At 41.5% G+C, this 20,789-nt stretch overlaps 1 protein-coding gene across 10 annotated transcripts in view; it reads right to left on the bottom strand.

Moving 5' to 3' along the window:
• PTK2 (protein tyrosine kinase 2) overlaps positions 1-20,789 on the bottom strand; it is a 230,891-nt gene that overhangs the window by 21,247 nt on the left and 188,855 nt on the right. For 8 of the 10 annotated variants that reach the window (XM_054191983.1, XM_054191984.1, XM_054191985.1 and 5 more), the window contains 5 exons: positions 17,612-17,723; positions 14,719-14,805; positions 13,382-13,519; positions 11,615-11,746; positions 2,032-2,094 (listed from right to left, as the gene is read on the bottom strand). In XM_054191983.1, the coding sequence (XP_054047958.1) occupies positions 2,032-2,094; positions 11,615-11,746; positions 13,382-13,519; positions 14,719-14,805; positions 17,612-17,723 (532 nt within the window). Of the gene's footprint in view, positions 1-2,031; positions 2,095-11,614; positions 11,747-13,381; positions 13,520-14,718; positions 14,806-17,611; positions 17,724-18,383; positions 20,574-20,789 lie in introns of those variants that run through there. The other 2 variants (XM_054191986.1, XR_008464916.1) reach the window with 2 other exon arrangements.

The following is a 20,789-nucleotide window of genomic DNA, read 5'->3' as shown; positions in this document are numbered from 1 at the left end:
TAGAAAAAAACATCTGCTTTCTACCAGGACCATCACTCATGTCATTAACTTAGATCTGTGCTAATAACCAACTATTTCAAATCTTGTAAGCGTGAGGGAAAAGAAAGGGGGGGTAGAGAAGGAGAGGAAAATTCCAATAGAACAATTCTTGCATTTTGACTTCCAGAAAATTGTGTATTAAAAGGGTACGTCAAAAGAATGTGCACAAAGTTATGCAGCCGCATGCTCATCAGTTAGGAACCACTAAAAAGGGGGTGATAACTTTTCATTTGTACCACCACATCCAAGAGGAGGGTCGTGTATTACTCCTTCTCCCTCCCAGCATCCCCGAACTGCGAGATGCTGCTGCTGTGAGCAGGAATCAGAGCTGCCGTGCTTTCTGCTCCCGCTCCAACTATCACAGCCACTACTCAAATAAAAGGTCACTTTGTGGGAATGACACCTCAGTGAACTGCATTCTGCCCCCACCACTGTCACACAAATCCCTGTGTTACACTGGACAGTTATTTTATCGTAGCTCTCCTAGAAATGACTGCTGCCTGTTTCTCATCCTCTCGGTGAGAAACTGAGACTGACTCACAGAAGCATCAGACATTTCCCACGGCAAACAAAGTCAGTCAGAGTTATGTTCTGAATGTATTAAGAGCTATAAAAACGCAAAATCAAACTCTGGACCTAGAAATGTAGTTATCACGAATTAGAGTCTCTTTAAAAACTCATTTTGTCAATGATCGCTAAGTGTTTTCTTCACACTCTTTCAAATGGGGTGTGAAATTGTACTACCTCGTCTGGGATGACAGGACTTCCCCTACAAGCAGTTTGAGATCTGGGGGTTGTATTTTTTATTCTAATCCCAGGCAGTCGCGCTGAAATCAAGCACAGAGAAACCAGCTGGCTGCAAGGAGCTGTGCTTTAAACCCACTGCCACCGACAATCACCTGAATCAAACCTCTGACAGGACTTCAAAAGCGCCAGGTTATCTCAAAGCATCTTCACGAGTAGCACAAAATGCAGCGGTACTTTACTCGCTCTTATATAAAGATGCAACAATAGCAAAGACATAACCGTAACTAATCGTCTTCTCTGATTTCATGGAAAAAATCTTAGCAGCTTCCAGACATGAGTGTCTCCAGAGCCCATGCTGCAGTGTGTCATTAATATACTCATTCATGATTGTACTTTGGCTGCAAATGCAGGAAGAGTCACTAAATTCTTAGGTAGTGAAGAAATACTGAAGCCAAACTTGTTAGTTTACAATTGCATCCCCTAGGAAGTGCATTTAAAATATTAAATCAAATATTTTAAAGGTGGTCCCTGGGGACAAACAGTAGATGAAATGTCAGGTTTCTACCATTAACAGTCCCTGGCCCGACCCCTCCCTTCGATCAGGATGATTCAGAGATTCCAATGGCAATTAAACAATTGGAGAGCCTTTTTTTAGTTAAACAGACAGGAGTTAAGCCGGTAAGAAAGAATACCACAGCTGCAGCTGTTGTCTGGCAATAAACGAACGGCTATGGGGTTTATTCCATTTGTTTCATAGCGGATCACTTACCCCAACCAGATTTCTGGGTAATACAACAGTAACATTTACATTCCTTGTAAGAAAACCCTTCAGATATTTAAACAACTGCAAAAGTTATTTTAATCCTGCTTCCTGTTGACAGAACTTGCAGAAAACTATCCACATTTTTAAATAAAAGGCCCAACTATACAGCACATGAACATTTCAAAATCCTTGCGACATATTTGTGGAAACGTTTTAGTATTTGTTTCAACAGCAGCTTCAAGGGGGGAAAAACCCCAACAACCCCCCAGTCCCCTGAACCGCTGCATGAACAATTTTGCCAGGGCTGCTGTTCCCACAGAAGCTGAGCCTCTTGGAAAGTTGTAGAACCATGTAATAATAGTGGAAACATTTAGCAAAAGCTTTAAATCATCGCCTGTACTCAAAGCAGGGTACAACACGTTCTACCAGCAAAGCAGAGAAAGAGGTGGGAGATGAGAAGATACGCCCCCCCCTCCACTTACTGGGCCCTGGAGACCTCCGTCCTCCCGGTCGATGCTGCTTCTGGAGAGCCGCACGTCGGGTTTCTGAAACAAAAATCCCAAATGTCATTCCGTCCTCCGCTTACCGGTTCACGCGACCTAGGCTTAAAATCATTTTAAAGGCAGGAAAATACTGTTAAAAAATTTACACTGACAAATACAGATGTCATTTCACATTCCAGTCTATACACCACCCCCCCCCCCCACTGCCGCGACTACGCGCTGCTGCAACTGCAGCTACTGAAACTCCTGGCAGCCGCCTCTTCTCAGCTGCTCCTCACCCCCCCTTCTTGGCGCACGTGGAAAAATGCTCGTTTTAAATATTGATAGTACCATTTCCCTAACACAACATTGGAAAACCTGCATTTTGATTTTCTCAATGGCAGCAAAAGTTGCTTTCTTTTTTTTTAAAAAAAAATCTGTTTGCTTCCCGACAGCAAAATTTCAAGCCTGGAATGAGAAACGCCGCGCATTAATTCCCGCTTCCTGCCTGACGACTGCTTATATGTACTTGGCTCCCTCTCCAAGCCTGCAAATGGGGCCAATTACTGGAGCTCTTTAAACACGGCATTTGGCTACAGAAAGCTAATAAAGACATCCAGATGCATTGTTCTCCTAATTTCTATTTTATATGTTTTAAGCAAGATATAGGAACCCGGGGCTCGGTTGTTTTAAAAAGACCACACCAATTTTTTTCACACAGAAAGTCATTTTTCTCATCTCCCCAGCAAATCCAGGTATGTTATATTTATTCTTTGAGGACAACATTAATTACAAGGAAAGACATTAATTAATTACAATGGAAAGACAAAGGAAGAGTGGATGTGAAACAAAGGTTAACACTGATCTGAAGACACACATTCAAGCTTTTCTCCTGCACTAATTCTGGCACAGAAACCGAAGAGGATTTATCTGACTCTTCAATTCACTCTCCAACAAGGCTGGATGAGGAGTTAATGAAAAGGGATAAAATGCATATCCACATCAGTGTAAATATACTTCCTTCATCTCTCTGGTTCTATATATACACATAAAATGGCCACAGACAGCATGAGAATGCAAATATTTTATTTAGACAAATGTAGGCGTGTGAATCCTGACTGTAACTAAACTGACCCCATGTTCTTTCAGGGTCAGTTTTGGGGGACAAATATATTTGCTTCTTGTTCAAAGCTACTCCAGATCCCTTTCCTTCTTTCTTTCTAAAAGCACTAAGGAATAATTCCAACTTGCCCTAAAAACCCAGCAGGGCAGACGGCACTTGCAAAGATACACTAACATCGATCTTTTTATCATTAAAAATACTCCAGTTGTGCTGGTGGTCTGTCCAAAGGGTTTACACTTTGGATTTTCATTCAGTTTTTCTAGACTGAGTGAGGCAGAGCCAGAGACAGTCGCTGCCTGAAAGAACTTGCAGATTAAAAATAGACAAATCATCTGAGACAGGGAAATATTTAACCCCATCTTAAACACGAAGAACCGAAGCAGACACAAGCAAGCCATCTCCCAATGTTTCTCTGGGAATGCGTGACAAATCTGATGATGAAAGCTACCACTGATGAATTTCTAGTTTATTTCCTTATGATGAAGGAATTTTTTCTGATTAAAGTCTCATTTGATACGGGTATGTTAAATACTTCCTTAGATAGCTAAAGTAAGTTGTATTCTCATCATATTTTTAAGCTAAAGCAAATCGCTATCCTTGTTTATCTAAGCATATGACTAACTACATTTCTGTTACACTGATGTTCACAATTTGCCTTCGTTTCACCGTCGTTTCTAGCCGGGGAAGTGCCCAAAGTCTTTAGAAATAGCCACAGACTATTTTATCATAGGGGTGTCTTTAGTGCTCTTTGTGCTTTTAACAATTTACTACTCCAGAAATGCACCCTAAACCAGACTCCAAAGATAACGAAATATTGAGCAGTTTAAAAGATTCAGAAGCACAAAAATACACAACAGTCTAAATAACAGATTTTTTTTTTTTAGTATTATAAGAAAAAAATGAACAGATATCATATCCATCTCCTCCCATCCTTGTCTTACTAACAAGGTCCTCCTCCCTTTCAGCATCTGAACTCTCGAAATGCCCAATTCTACCCAGTGCCAGGATGGGACAATCCTCCAGAGGACTCGAGTCTCACCATCGACCTAACACCGCCAAGTCCACCATTAAACCATGTCCCTCAGCACCACGTCTACCCGTCTTTTAAACCCCTCCAGGGATGGCGATTCCACCACTGCCCTGGGCAGCCTGTTCCAATGTTTGATAACCCTTTCAGTGTCAATTTTTTTCCTAATATCCAGTCTAAACCTCCCCTAGCGCAACTTGAGGCTGTTTCCTCTTGTCCTATTGCCTGTTACCTGGGAGAAGAGACCGACCCCCACCTCGCTACGACCTCCTTTCAGGCTGACGAATCCTTTCCGAGAGGCAGCTAAAGGGACTGGAAACAGGGTGGTGGGTGCCGAGTTGCTCTGTGTGCGTTTCTGGAGAACATTTGTGGCACTTGTTGGGGAACGACTGTCTTGAGAGTCCATGTACAGCAGGGAGATGGGCTGGAGGGGGAAGAACCCTCAAGACGTGAAGTTGTGAGGCCCCCAAGGTGAAGGTGGCTAGTAAGAGTGTGTATCTACAAAGGCCCCGCTTAACACTCTCGTGCAGCGTAAGACTGTTTCAGAAAATGAAGCCTTTAGGAAACCGGAGATTTAGGATTCCAGCTTTATCTGAAGAAGTTGTCACTCGTGAATGTGTTTTTCAAGCCTTGAAGCTGAGCAGTGACCGACTGATGACAAACTGTTGTCAAATGTGTTTCACACCCACATTCTGGTGGGACTTCTCAAGCACACAAACCGCAGTGCTCTGAATTTTTTTTGTGAAAGCACCAACTGTACTAAACTAAAATGTGAGTTTAAGCAAAGCCTCTTCTACTTACCGTTATATTCATTACAGATACGTATTTAAGGGAGGAACTATATGTTGTTAAAATCTTGCACAAAATCAAAATCCTTCAAAAGTAAATGGATTTTTTCCTAATAAATAGTTTACTGTCTGAAATCTTTGGAAACATCAAGAGGACTTTTCAGACAGGATGCGCATGTTGACAAACTGGAACATAATCTACTTTATTTCCAGTATTTCTGGTCACTCACTAATAAAAGAACATGTAAGTCTTGGCATTCTCAGGACATGCCAAATTGTAATGTCTTGGTGGGATTTTCTCAGGCTAAAAATTAAAATCTTATTTTAGCAACAGCTCACATCAATTACATTTGAATTGCAGTTCTCAGCGTCAAAATAGGACAAAACCACAACTATGTGGGAATTTCAGAAAAAACCAAAACCAAACATGATAAGGAAACTATGCGAGCTATTTCTTCTTAACCTACCATAGGAGAGGACTATAAATTTCTTAGCGCAACCCTGCTCTCTCTGCTGAGGAGTTACTAAAAAGCATGCACGTATATATCTTTATTTTATATGATTAAAAACAATGCCACATTATCAGTACAGCCACAAATGAAAGGTTCAAACTGGAAACCAAATATAAATGAGGAAGCGGGTAATTAAACAGGCCCCAAAGGAGAAAAGTGTTCTGCAAAATGTTCAGAGAAAGTTAGCGACGGCGCCAAAAGTTACAGCATAAAAATCACTCGTTTCACTATACTGCTGAACTTAAAAGGTCACCCTGAAAAGGCACAGAATGACACAGTTTCTTTCCCACAACTTCTCAAAGCAAACTAACTAGCTGCCAGTTCCCAAGGCGCCCTCATGGCATGACCACCACCATTGGTTTCCTATCTGTGGTTACACAAGATTCTCCTTTTGTGTCAAACGCCATATTAAAATACAGAAGGTAGACTCTCTCCTAGAACGAATTAAGAAAAAATAATAAAAACATCATAGAATCATAGAATTGCCTAGGTTGGAAGGGACCTTTCAGATCATCCAGTCCAACCATCAACCTAACTCTGAAAAAACCATCACTAAACCATATCTCTAAGCACTATGTCCACCCGTCTTTTAAATACCTCCAGGGATGGTGCCTCAACCACTTCCCTGGGCAGCCTGTTCCAATGCTTAATAACCCTTTCAGTGTAAAAAATTTTCCTAATATCCAATCTAAACCTCCCCTGGTGCAACTTGAGGCTGTTTCCTCTTGTCCTGTCACCTGTTACCTGGGAGAAGAGACCAACCCCCACCTCTCTACACCCTCCTTTCAGGTAGTTGTAGAGAGTGAGAAAGTCTTCTCTCAGCCTCCTTCTCTCCAGGCTGAACACCCCCAGCTCCCAGGATAGTTTTTGGCAGTTCCAAACTTGTGTCAAAACTCACAAACGAAAGCATCCTCAGGGGGCCTTTAAAAATGATTTTAACGCAATGAATTAATTTATTTGCTGTTAAATTAATTCTACACGCAAGAAGTCAGGGCTGGAAGAGTAACATACCATACTGTGGCCCTAACGGAGTAATTTGCTCCTTATGGGCTGATTTTCTGTGTGCACAAATACTGCATGCTGGGCATCAGTGCGAGTATGGCAGCACGTGTGCCAGACTGCAGGGTAACGGGCCAAATCACACACAGAGTCGCACAGACTGGTTCAGGTTAGAAGGGACCTTAAAGATCACCCAGTTCCAACCCCCTGCCCTGGGCAGGGACACCTCCCACCAGACCAGGCTGCTCCAAGCCCCATCCAGCCTGGCCTTGGACACCTCCAGGGATGGAGCAGCCACAGCTTCCCTGGGCAACCTGGGCCAGGGCCTCACCACCCTCACAGTCAAGAATTTCTTCCTGATATCCAATCTAAATCTACACTCCTTCAGTTTGAAATCTTCACCCCTCGTCCTATCATTACACTCCCTGATCCAGAGTCCCTCCCCATCTTTCCTGTAGCCCCTTTAGGTACTGGAAGGGGCTCTAAGGTCTCCCCGGAGCCTTCTCTTCTCCAGGCTGAACAACCCCAACTCTCTCAGCCTGTCCTCACAGCAGAGGTGCTCCAGCCCCCTGATCATCTTCGTGGCCCTCCGCTGGACCCGTTCCAACAGGTCCACGTCCTTCTTGTGTTGAGGACTACAGAGCTGGACGCGAATCTTCAGTTCCAGCGAGCTGTAAGGGCCAGCAGCAGCGAGGCCATTCGCAATTGTGGAGCACTGTTTTTGGGGATGGAAGTTGTTCCTTCGGCTTCTATATGCTATGCACTATGTACAAGTAAAATCTTGATTAACCTTCGTCAATTTTATTTTTTTGGGGTAGAAATACCCATATGATCAAAGAACAACCCAGGAGAAAGTGCAGAATGAGAACTTCATGAATTTCTTACAATACTGCCTGTGTGACTGAGATCCAAACATCACAGGATATAAATGAGCAAAAACCTCATTCCACGAGTACGACTCCTTACGTAGAAGACCGAACAGACACCCACGTGTTTGATATTTGTTCTGCAGCCATCTCAGCCCTCCACCTGCATACGCCCTGGACAGAGACTGTCTCCTGTAGTTACCTGTATTAAGCTTTAAGTGCAGTAAGGCTTTGTCTCCCCTCCAGCTTCCTCAAAAATAATTAAGATATTTCTATTCTCCTTCCTGGAGATGCCGATATCCAAAGCCCTCTTACGAAGAGAGCATGAAAGCCCACAAATTTAATCAGTGTATGTTAAAGCTACCAGACTAGTGTGCCACATCCCCTCTCTATCAGGGGGTGGGACGGAGTGTCAGTCCTGGGAAAAATTCCCCCCAAATCAACCCCTCCATCAATTCTCTTCTTGCTTCCCAGTGGATATATTTGGTACAATTTAAAATTAAACACTTCTTTACGCTTCACTTCTCACAGAACAGATTCATTTTCATTCAGGAGCTTCCCACAAAGAGAGATTTGTTTGTTTTCTCTTTTTACAGCAGAGTTTCAGAATTCTGGATGCTGTTACAGCTGCAGCTTGAAAGCAAAATTTCTATCTCCTTCCAAGCATTGACGAGCCACAGGTTCTCAAAGGACCAGTTTCAGGCAAACTGCTTACACAGATAACACCCTCTCCCAAGACTGGCAAATTTCCATTTCAATGCCATCGCAATTTAATTCTTCATCTGGGGTGTCTTTTCTAGCAAACACAGCATCAGTGCTGTTTAGACGTGTACTAACATGCTTTGAGAGCTGTATTTTTTTCCCCCTGTAGAAGCAGCAATGAATTTCAAGTCATGAGCAAGTTGGTGTTACTCTGGGGAAACAAAAATTGTACTAACAGGAACCCCGCTGAGGATTTTTCTTCTTGTGGCAGGGTCTCACATTACATGATTTGCAGTCACTCCCCGGTGAGTCCAATTCTCAGCAGTAGAAGTGAGATACACTGTAGGAGTCTGAAGGCTGTGTAAATAGAGCTGCTTTTCAAAATAGCCAGTTTAAATTGAGAACACGGCACTGTATGGTTACATAAGTTAAAAATTAAAATCTGGCTCTGCTCTCTCTATTGTTCTCTGTGCTCAAAAGGAAAAATATTCTTCTGAAACCTGCCTGTAGCAGGCAAGGGACAACGTGCTTCAGCACAACCATTTTATCAAAATCTAAAGGTTAGTGTGGAGAGGTGTCGCAAAGCAAGCGAGAGACATGATAACAACTTTGAGAAAGTAAGTTGCTTCTCCTCCCGAAGTCGCCTGGAATGAAATTAGGGAAGTCCCTTCTCCCAAGAGAAGAAATGTCACAAGTTACTCACTGAAGGACATGGATCAAGGAGCGTGTGTGTGTAATATATGGATTATTGTGTAGTGATAGGATGGGGGTAACGGTTTTAAATTGGTAGCTTTAGATCAGATATTAGGAAGAAATTCTTTCCTGTGAGGGTGGTGAGCCCCTGGCCCAGGTTGCCCAGAGAAGCTGTGGCTGCCCCATCCCTGGAGGTGTTCAAGGCCAGGCTGGACGGGGCTTTGAGCAGCCTGGTCCGGTGGGAGGTGTCCCTGCCCAGGGCAGGACTAGATGATCTTTAAGGTCCCTTCCAACCCAAACCATTCTATGATTTCTACACTGGACTTGTGTTTGAACTCTCATGTATGAACCGTGGATATCCTTCAGGAGATCTGCAAGGCCTCCAAGAGTGAGTCCCCACAAGTGACTTTTCTACTATCTTGATTTTTTCAGGGCTAAACCTAGAAAACCGCATTCCTTTTCCAAGAAACACCCATTTATAAACTGAAGATTCCTCTGATGTACATCCTGCTATGGGTTCAAATATACCCTGTAGCTATCATTAGCTTGTTTAGCTTTTGACCCAGTGTATAAATCTGTAACAGGCATTCAAATATAAATCTAAAGTCTCTAGAGTCAAAGTGTTAATGCAGTAAGAAAAAGAACTGAAGTCTCTCATGGATTCCAGTTCCTCATTTTAGCCATTTAAGTTCATACTTCCACTCACATTTTCTCTGGTTTTTGCCTTTTTAACCCTCTAAGGTTTTACATCATCCAAATCCAGCTCTGGCAAAGCTGCAGAGCTATGGAGCTGCTCACAAGTCCATCAGTGCTAGTTCTCCTGAGTAGGCAGTGGCAATAAAGATAGTGTCCCCTCGCAATAAAAACTAACACATAATGAAAACACAGTAATTCTTCTCCAACCATATGTTAAGACTGTGTTATAGATCAAGAGAAAAACAGCAAGTCTCTCCTCGAGCAGCAATTTGGGGGATGATAAACATCCTAATGGTTCAGAAGCTGAATCAAAACAGAGTAACAAATACAAATAATTATAATCTATTCTGCAGAAAAAGCCAGAAAGTTCAGAAAGATCAGAAAGTTTTCTGCAGAAAGTTCTCACACACGATCTACTGCCACCTGAAATCACAACGCCTCATTCTCAGTAAGCATATTAATTCCTCCAAAAGTTCTTGACCATCTTGAAAGTTTTAACCGACAATGGGATCAATTTGACTTCCTGGGCTTGTGAAAGTCGCAAGCAACTGGTGCCACTCAAGACTGGAAAAGCTAATGCCTAAATTAGGGAAGAAATTTTCCTTCCCCCTCCCTCTCTTCAGCTTGTAATAAATTGGACAAAGCCATCTGAGTACAGTGGTTTCTTTACGGTCGTCCAATGGCAAACCGCAAATTCCCAAGTGCATTCATGAGGAAACCAGCCAAAAGCAAGCTTCAACATCCTTTATCGGAAGCAACAACTTAACAATCTGGATCTTGGATAGAACGTGTACTGGACGTGGAGGGCATCTATCACTAGCTCTCAACAGCCAGTAGGGATATATCCTACCTTGGTTGTCTTCACAGCCAGCAGCTGTTCTGAACACTTCTGAATACCACGCATAACTGAACCCCTGAGAGACTAAGACAATTCAGCTGGCAAAGAATAAGGCCTTGGTAACACCGTCTACGTACAAGATCTGCTCTCCATTCCCGCCCACCGGCTTCCCGTAGAATAAAGCATAACTTTTTACTTTCAAGGAACTCAATGTCCTGGATTCAAGATCCCTAAAAGACTGTTTCGAGTTCTGTGAGACAATCACGACCAGCAGTTTTGGTGTCTAAATTAAAAAATAGTTCATCTGTACAACTACGATTTTCCTGGAGACCTGCCCTAGACAGCGCAGAGAACTCTTACAGAAACCACAGACCATTATCACCATCCGCTATAAATAGAGAGCACATTTATTCAAACTTACCTCCCGTAACAAACCTACGGCACCTGCCTTTATACAGGCACATTTTGTAACTATATACAACATAAAAGGCTTCCAAACCGAAACATTCCTTGAAATACATTTTTTAAGACCAAACACGCGACTGATGTTTGTCACAAGCTTTGTCACAACCCGTAGCACACCACTGTAAATTATCCACCTCGCACGTGAAGCTCACGCACCCATAAGCTCCCCAGCCTGAGCCTACACAGAGTAATATGCTACCAGAAATCTTCTGCTCCATCTGTAGCCATCGCTCTCGAGTAGGAGAATTTTAACACGTTGAATTTTGAAGGCCAGGAAGCCAGAGTTGAACTAAAAAACATGCACCAGTGGCACTGACAACAAGAAAACACGGAACTGCAGAGAAACAGCAACAGAAGATCCCATTATCGATGCGTCTCTTCTTTCTCCCTCTGGTGATGTTCAGAGCTTTTTCCCCACCTCACAGAGCTCTCCCTTAAATTATTTCTTCCCACTAACGTGTCTCATTATTCCTCCAGTGCAAGACCGCTTACAACTCCTCCTACAGTCAGGGTTGTTCGACGGCTGATGGTTATCCCTTTTTTAGGGGCAGAGTACGCACAGATCTGTCTCCTTAAGAACAAACAGGCAATCTCCAAATTGGCACAGAATTATACCCACAACTTCCCACACATAAATACTCAACTGGATAAAGTGAGACTGACTAAAAAACCCAGCTGTTCAAGGTATTTATAATCCAGGACATGCTTACTAGCTGAACATCTAACTTAAAAACTGCTTCCAAACCTACATTTTGGTAGTGACTCCTATGTTCAGTAAATGCTCTCATTTCACGGAATTGATTAGTTTTAGCAAGCTGCAATAAAAAATGAAAAATCATAAGGAATTACAAAGCACTATGAAACAAAGCATTACCAGGAATCGTTCCTCTTTTTCAAGCCAGCGCTGATCTTCTTCCATCTCCTGTTGTTGTCGTATCAATCTCTCCTCCATCAGATGTGTGGGTAGAACCTGGCCCATTCCTCGTATGTCCAAAGTGCCCGAATCCTATAAAACAGAGTATGTTTATTCAGTCTCACGACTTCGAATTTATATGAACAGCTGCAAAAACTTACAGATAATAAAAGAACAGATTTTTAAAAGCCCAAATGCAGTCAAGCAGAGTTCCTTCAACTCATTATAAACTGAAGCAGACCATCAGAAGAAACTCTTTCCAACTACAAACATTTTATCTGCCTTGCTCCTAAGCACTGGAACCAAAAAGATTTGAAAAATTCTGTTCTGTTTTTCAGTAACGTTGTCACATCATACATTGCACTTCATTTAAGTTGGACAACAAAGACAGATTTATCTATTTCATTTTCTTGGTCTTGAGCAATAATCTAACCCTCCAGTTGTTAAAAAGCTGCGAGATACATTTTTTACTCCAAACAAACACGCTCTTCAGTTTTAGCTGACACTTGCAAAGCATGCCACAAAAACATTTGTCATGATTTTTGAGTAAGTTTTTAGGCATGTCTTAAGCTTACAATACTGAATATACCGTATCCCAATGCAGTCTGGGAATCATTAGCAAGTAGGGTACATATTAGTATTCTTAAAGAAGCCAAGGGGAGTTTGGTAACAAACTTGACTGAGATTGTTTGTAGGTACCCAACTTCCCAAGCTTTTGTGAATGTTTTGGCTGTAACTTATTATCACGAACACGCGCAAAGCATTCACATGCTTCCACCAACACTTTATTCAAGCCCAACGTAGTTAAACTAAGTTGTTTCTCCTGCTAATAACCTACAGGGATGCTGAACTACATGGGACTACAACCCTCAACTATACACGGCGTGAACAACAACAGCACGGCAGCAAGTAGCAAAGGCAGACTATATGGGCGAACCAACCAAGACAAGCAGAGGAAACTGAGGACTCGGACACCTGTCTGCTCGCCTGCATTCAATGGGTAAGCCTCGGTGACCATCCCAATGTTTATCAGAGGCACGGGGAATACAGCATCGGTTAGAGAGGAAACGGATTTAAGACAGAAGCTGCTCAAACTGAATCTTTGTGAGAGGATAAAACGGAATGAAAAAAGTACAAAATACTGGAGGAGAACAGAAAAAAAAAAATGACGGAAGGTTAAAGGGGGAATTAATTTGATGTTCCTTGCAGCAGCTCTGTGCAATGGTGACAGGCTGAAAAGCACCTAACAGGAATGCAACTCTAGAACAGTTTTGCAGACCATTTCATTTTCTGTTCTGGATAAGCTACAGAGAAGCCTCAGATACTTTAGCTGTGCTGGCTATCTCCCATGAGAGGTATTTTGAAACAATAATGATACTACATATTTTTACGTGAGTGGCCCTATCTCTCTTAACAGCAATAAGTTTCAGTAAAGCCTTCTTTTAACAAATGCAAAATATTTTCTATCATTCAGTTAAGATAATAAGTAGTAATAACTTCATCGAGAATTTGTGTAAAGAATATACTTTATGCCCAGCGCCACACAGGAGGATTTGTTTCATAAAGAACAGAATTCAGTCATGACTCCCATCCCACTGCAGTAAGGCAATTTAAAAAATACCAGAGAAACACTTAGTTTTCCTACAATAATCTCCAGATGCACCTAAATAATAAAAGAAGTGTATTTACTGTATAGAGCGCAACAACAGATGTGTCAGTTCGTGATACCTCCATGTTTGGTTGCCACACTGATATTTCCTGAGGCCGGTGGTTCCAGGAATCTGCTTGATCCAAGAGAGAAGCCTGCCCAGGATAAATGCTGCCTGCCATGGCTGGTATCCCATGAGAACCGGGGTAGCCAGACACCTTTAGGATTTAAAAAAAAAGAAATAAAAAAGAAAAAAAGGGTTCTATTAGTAAGACTTGTGCTTCCCCATAATTAATAGCTCCCCACCCCCCAGGGGAGCAAATATGACTCAATTCAAGCAGTCACTGAGAGGGAGGAGGGGAGGCAACATCAGAAGGAGGAAGCCGAGGCAAAATATGCCGCAAAACCTCTTTTTTAAGTCTTTGAGGATGCCTATCATAACGTAACTATTTGAGGATAACCATAACTAGATAGAAATACACTTCTTGAGGATAACTATCGCTATTTGAGGATGCCTGTCAAAACGGCAGCATGAGAAATTATGTTTTAACCTTTGCAGTCAAGAAGATCAAAGTCCTCCGAGTAAGAAAAATAAATGTATTGATATATTTGTAAGAGCTACACACGCGGAGCTCATATTCAAGTTAACAGGAGCCTGCACACATCACCCTACAGAGCCCTGTAAAAATGTACCCCCCAGTGTATGTTACAAGCTTAAGTCTTGAGTGACAGCCCATAATTAGTGTGCTAAGCTGTGCAGCCTGAGAATGTCTCCACAGGAAAATCAAAGTAGTTTTAATGAGTATGAAGTACTCATTAAATCAACGAAAACCTCCCCCTCTCCATGGAAAGAAATAATCTCAATTGAGACTGCTGTATATGGCTGCAGCTTTGAACAAACTCAAGAATGCTTGAAGTACTTTCATGACAAACTTTTGTTTTAAATTTCTTCAGCGGTGTTAGGAAGAAAAGCAAAATCTGCGAGTAATAGGATGCAGTAGATCTGAAGGCAGTTATCAGCCACCAGAAAATAAAACCGTTTCAAAGATTCATCAGGGAGCAGAGTACCAATAAGTCCAAGGGAAGTCCACCAGACAATGCCATTTTATAAGGCAAGTCATTTTATAGCTTAGCAGGAATGTAACAGGAACACCACACTCCTTCAATAAAAATGAAAATGTCTGATGCGTTTCACTGTAGTTTTAGGAACCCGAGCACCATATCAGATATGAAAGTATTTGCCACCTGGAGTAAACCTACCAGGCTGAGCTCGGTGTTCGTTCTGATGTAAACCAAAAACAATTTAACAGAACTCAATGAAACCAAACCGTGTAAGAAGTGAATCAATCCCACCAGCTGCAACTGAGTTATAAACCCCACGTTTGAAAAAACGCGCACACAGCGTTAGATGTTATACCTGGTAATGGTTCGGCTGTACCATATGCTGTGGACTTGGATAAAACCCTTCACTGGATCTCGGACTGGGGTAGCCAGGTCTACTGGGCTGTAAACGTAAAGGAATTTTTAGAGACTTTAGAAACAGAAAACTGAAACCAGAAAATTACTCTTCGCTGAGACAAACATTTACAGGTGGTGCACCACAAAAGCAAGCTCAAACCCCGCCCCCAAAATAAATATTCTAAAATGACTAACATTTTTTAAAACAACTAAAATTAAGTTTTCCTCCATTTTTCCTTGGAAATGGAAGCAGCTGAATTGTTTGCTAGGTATGTCAATAAATAACGCTTGCTCTGTGAATTCCTTGTGCATATTTAATTGCCTGCACCAAATGACCTGCTGTGGGCTGTTTAACTCTAGAGGGGACATCAGCTAAGAACATAATTATTAAATCAAGTTTCCAGGTGCAAATATAGCGTTGTTTTAAGTTCACAATCTGCAGCACATAAAGTTTTGCTAATAATTTGATGCTTTTGTGACTGTTCCCAAAATAATGCTTTTACTTCAGTCAGAACACAAATCGAGTTGGCTTGTTTAGCAGGAATATTTCCACTGGTTATTCTGAGGACTGAAGTTAGTTCTGATAATTAACTTCTCTGTAACTAATTGCCTCAACATGGAAGGTGCTTCTGACCATATTCTGAACATGGGCGGTACATTATCCAGGCTTTGCTTTGCAACCCATTCCCAGGCAAGGAAAAACAAGAACGAACGAGCTCCTAATAGAAAGGAGAGCTAAAGAACAGCCATCAACCAAGAGTCTTTAACCTGACCATCTTTGCTTTGCCCCCTCAGGAGAAGGGCAATACTTTACACATGAACAAACAAGACGTACAATGACAGGAATACAGGAGAAAATTCACCAGAAATTAAACTGCATGAAAAGAGTAGCTATAGAAATTTCACGCTACTGAAAGCTGTGACGTTGGAAAAATGTTGCTCAGAACATGTTTTTATCTTCCAAGTAGAAATGTTCTCTTACTTTGCTTGATATTAACCTCCCAAGGTATATTTGGGTTTTTTTTTTGAAGAGGAACAGTGCTGCTGGGTGTTTCAGGACTAGAAAAATCAATCCAAGAGGGAAAAAACCAACCCAAACCTCAGTGTTCTGCAAATGGGCTCCTTCAGTCCTTCTGGCGCTTAAAGGCGACCACCACGTTACTACTGCGAGATTGCAGAATTTTATCGTCACTTTATGAAAAATGTCATTATCACTCTGTACTAGGGTATTTTCTGCCTTAGGTTTCTAATTGAACCCACTGTGAGATACAAGTGATTTCATAGTACAAATTGTGACAGCTATGAATTATTTGAGAATGTGTAGGAATTTAATGCTATAAATAAAATGGAGTTTAAGACCTATAAAAACCTGAAACTTTTCTAATGAATTGTTGGTAGAGAAAAATCAGTTGTCACCATCAGAAAATTCAATAATAACTGAAGAGATACTTAAAATCTCTTATCTGTGAAATTCAACTTGTTCAAATGTTGTTAGTACGAGCATCCATATTTTACAGAAAAACACTGTATAAAAAAACTTAGCAACAACTGCATCACAAATACAGTGAGGATGCACTGACCCCCTCAAAAAAAGATATGCAGTGTCAGAATTAATTTCAATCTTAACACCTCTCAAGTGTTTCAGTTTACACATCACACCCAAAGCTCTCACGATAATCACTTCACGGTGTAGCTCATATATTACATTAGTAAAAGGAACTTATTCTATTTGGATTAGCTCCAAAGCTTCAAGACTAAACAAACTCTTCAAACCAGGTTGTAAGAATTAAGTAGCACATTGTTCCAATTTATGCAGTTTATCTGCTTCTGTAACTCGGAACATCGTCTTTATATATATACACCAAATCCTGCTAGTTAATCTCGGATGACTAAACAGGTTGAAGGACTTTTTTTAACTCTGGAAAGAAAGCAGCAATTCCACTGCCCGTATTTCTTGGTTGCCGCAAAGCTATCGAAATGCAGAACCGAGCTTGGAAATACATTAGGCAACAACCTGGGGATGGGGAAAAAAACCATACCAAAACAAAATAAAAATAAGGTGCCTTCCTATGGCTGTTAGGGGATGCGTGCAGCAGAAGGTGCCACACGAGTAATACTGACACCATTATTAGCACCAGAGCTTGAGTAGAGAGCTACAGGAATCCATCACAAACTGATCAGAACGCAGATAATATTCCACATTACAGCGGTGACTGCACAGACTGAAATCCTTCAAAATACAGGCTCAGTCCTTCAAAGTGCAAAATAACGGTGATGGGAAGCAGAGAAGTTACTGAGAGAAGAGAGAGCTCAGCAACCAGCGAGGTGAGATGGCCACAGCTGCAAAACACATCAGCGACATCCAAACAGGACAGACGTGGAATGAAACAAAATCAAGCGTAAACTAAAACACTGAAGGTGCCTGGACGCAAACCCCTAATTTTCTGTCCACAATAAGGAAAATGCAATCAGTTGATTTCTATGCTCTCACTGATGTGTTATGAATAAACTTCACAGTGGTGTGACGGCTCGCTAGCTAAAGTTTCACAGGAGTGCTACAAGAAAGAAGAAGAAAGAAAAAGCTACGAAACAATTTTGTGGCAACTATGGTAGTATTTTACAAGTTAAACAACAAGAAACAGAAAACCGTTGGTGCAATGTTATAGCATGGATCAGTTCTAGTAACGGTTCAAGCAGAGCCAGGTCATTTCAGGCAAGTATTAGCAGACGATGACAAAATCGGCCAGAATGCCGTTGTTTGAACAAACCTATCAAAGGAGGCTGTGAAGAAATAAACGGAATGAAAGTTTTTTTTTTTTTCGTTTGTTCTTTAAACACACATAATTTGCTACCTTGGGAGGAGCTTCATCTGATCCTCCTGAGTCCCAGGATACTGTGACTTGTCGCCTGGATTCCATTCTCATTCGTTCTTCTTGCTGCAGCTTCTCTTCCTCCAGTATTGTACTAAGAAAAATGTATTACATTTAAGTAAAACTCCAGTTCAATGTCCGACAAACCTCTCCCCAGAGCTCCCACATTTTTCAGACTAATGAATACTATTCGACAAAGTGAATGAGAGCTGAAACACAAACTTCTTTTCCTCATATTGGTTAGGTTTCGGAAAATCAGTATCAGGAAGAAATACTTCTGTAGGATTACCTGTGTGCTTTTAGTAACAGAAGCAGCACGAGCTTTTAGAAAGCTGTGGTTGATCTTGTACAAAAATTTTTTGCATGTCAACAGCTCTTTTGATGTGCAATTACACAAAGAAATCCTTGAAGACGATCAATCAAGCACTTAACTTGCACAAACCCTTATTTTTCACAAGAAAATATTCTACTGAACTGCTGCAAAGGTTCAAAACAAACCGAAAATGTTCTTTGCTGAAACTCAGAGCTTCAGATCACTGGGATTTTCTTTCTTTTTTAAACAAAGCAGTCAAAAAATATTTTAAATACTATGTCTTCAGCTCTTACGTTTTAGCCTAAGCAGGAACACATTCATCAAACTAATCTAGCAAAACAGAAATATCTCACGGTATTCACTCAGCTTCTAAACGTTCAGGTCAAAAGGCGACACTTTCAGCAAAGTACAAGACAGTAGTAAAACTGGTTCGCTACTTACCACTGTTCTGACTATTAAAAAGACTGTTTGAAGTTCAACGTGATACTGCTGCCCCCACAGCAGCCTCCTCCCAGTTCTGCTATGTGGATTATTAATGTTGGATATTTGCCATTTGAAAAATACGCAGAATGAAGCTTTGAAACAGGGAGCTGCAAATTCGCTGGAGCTGCACGCTACGTGGATAGGCTGGAGATGTGAGTAGGGCTGATTATTTACATATCTCTATCCCCAGCGTAAAGATAATCCTGTAAAGGAGCTATTCCAGCTTCTTTATCGCTCCAGAGTTTCCAGAAACAAAGCTAGGTTCTGAGTTTATAATCTCCTCTTCAGTCTGCTAAATAACCACCCAGAATTACTCATACGGGGGATGAGATCAACTCCAGCAATCTATTCTAATCTTGGAACTTTACTGCTTATTTCAAGGCTAAATTCCTGCTTGGTTGGAGACGAGAACTTTGCTTTCCCTTACTCAGCCAAAACAATAAAATAAATCTATGCCACTTCTAAAAAGCAGAGAAGTCATCTCGTCTCACTGCAGCTAAACCAAGTTTCTAAGCATTGCTGCAATTTCCATCCATCATTGCTGAAGTAGCAGAAGAATGTGGAACAAAAACAAAATCAGACAAGTTATTTGCAAAAGTCATCCTGATGTAACCACCACGGAAACACAGCTACAGCCCAACGGAGGGAACTAAAAAGAGAAAATCTTTTTAGTTCACTTTTCTCTTCCTTCAGAGTAAGGAAAATGAAGTATTTCCTACTTGGACCCATAAAGAACTAGCAAAAAACCCCACTGCTTTAAAGCTGGGTCACACTTCAGACACTGGGCATGCATTTTTATGTAGCATGAGAAATGAGCCAACATGCATCCGTGGCCATGAATCATGACCCCGATCTTTCAAGAAATACCTCAAGGTTTAAAAAAAACCACAACAAAACAGCACAAAAAAAATAAAAATCCACCCAGACATTGCATGAATAAAATATAGATTTTTAACAAAGCTGCTGATGCGGCAGTTGCTCTAATCTGAGCAAAAGAGTGGAACAGGGGTGGGCTAAAAGCAGGTGACTAAATTTAGAGATGGCTTCTTGACAATTCGTGGCCATGGGTATAATTTGTCACAGCAGAGTCCTGTTTTTCCATGAAAAGGAATGAAACACCAACACCTCCCTGCCTTGCTATCAAAGCCCTTTGATCTGTGGTGTCCTGGTATTTAATACAATACCATTAACTTTAATAATATCACTGGAAATCACAAATTTCTACCGAAATGACTTGTTTTTCGTAACATAGGCTCAGTTTTTTGCCTTATGACTCTACTTCATCCCACTCTTCCCCAGGCCCCTTCCCCAGCAACCCAGTAACCAGCCTGGTCAGGGGCTGATCAGCTGCGGCAGAATTTGCACTTGGATGCCCTTGGGTACCGCTGACAAGAATATAAACCGGGAATGCCTCAGAGAAGCATTACTCGAAAAAAACCACAAAGAATATAAATGACTCACAGAAACGTCTTTGTTTTTACAAAGGGAAGACCAATCCATAGACGGAGTAAGAGCGTGCCAAGAAATATTTTTGACCTTTTCTCAGTGCAGCTGCTTAAGGACTCTGAACAGTTTATTAGAATCTGCAGAAGGTCAGGAAAGTCAGATCTAGGCATATTTTCCCAAACTGCACATATTTTTAGCAGCAAAGACGAGCAAGCAGAGAAGTATTTCTATTCATAAGATTGCCCTAGCAAATCTTGAGGTAGCACAGACAAACTTAACTCATCTTCTTGGCTAGGTTAAATCTGATGAAAATCTCAGCTATTAAAAGTTTGCAAAATTGATAAACTTATTTCCTTTACAAAGAACCTTTTTACTGGAACTGGCCACGTGACATTGAAAAGGCAACATCTACTGGGAGTTTATCTGCAATACTAAAACATTTCCTTACATTTCCAAAGGCACAGCAATATCAGTGTGCGCTGCAATGGTGGTGTGGGACCCAAGAGCAAGTGCTGACCCTGAACAAGCAGCTTCTTTATTTCTCTCTGTGGTCTCCCGCCACCAGAAATGCAAACCTGGATGCAGATGAGTGACTTAGAATCATAGAATTACCCAGGTTGGAAGGGACCTTCCAGGTCATCGAGTCCAACCATCAACTTAACTCTGACAAAAACCATCACTAAACCATATCTCTAAGCACTGTGTCCACCCATCTTTTAAATACCTCCAGGGATGGTGCCTCAACCACTTCCCTGGGCAGCCTGTTCCAATGCTTAATAACCCTCTCAGTGTAAAACTTTTTCCTAATATCCAATCTAAACCTCCCCTGGTACAACTTCAGGCCATTTCCTCTTGTCCTGTCGCCTGATACTTGGGAGAAGAGACCAACCCCCACCTCTCTACACCCTCCTTTCAGGT

This window comes from Rissa tridactyla, chromosome 2, assembly GCF_028500815.1.
Source record: "Rissa tridactyla isolate bRisTri1 chromosome 2, bRisTri1.patW.cur.20221130, whole genome shotgun sequence".
Classification (NCBI taxonomy): Eukaryota; Metazoa; Chordata; class Aves; order Charadriiformes; family Laridae; genus Rissa; species Rissa tridactyla.
This window is presented reverse-complemented; position numbering and strand designations above follow the sequence as displayed.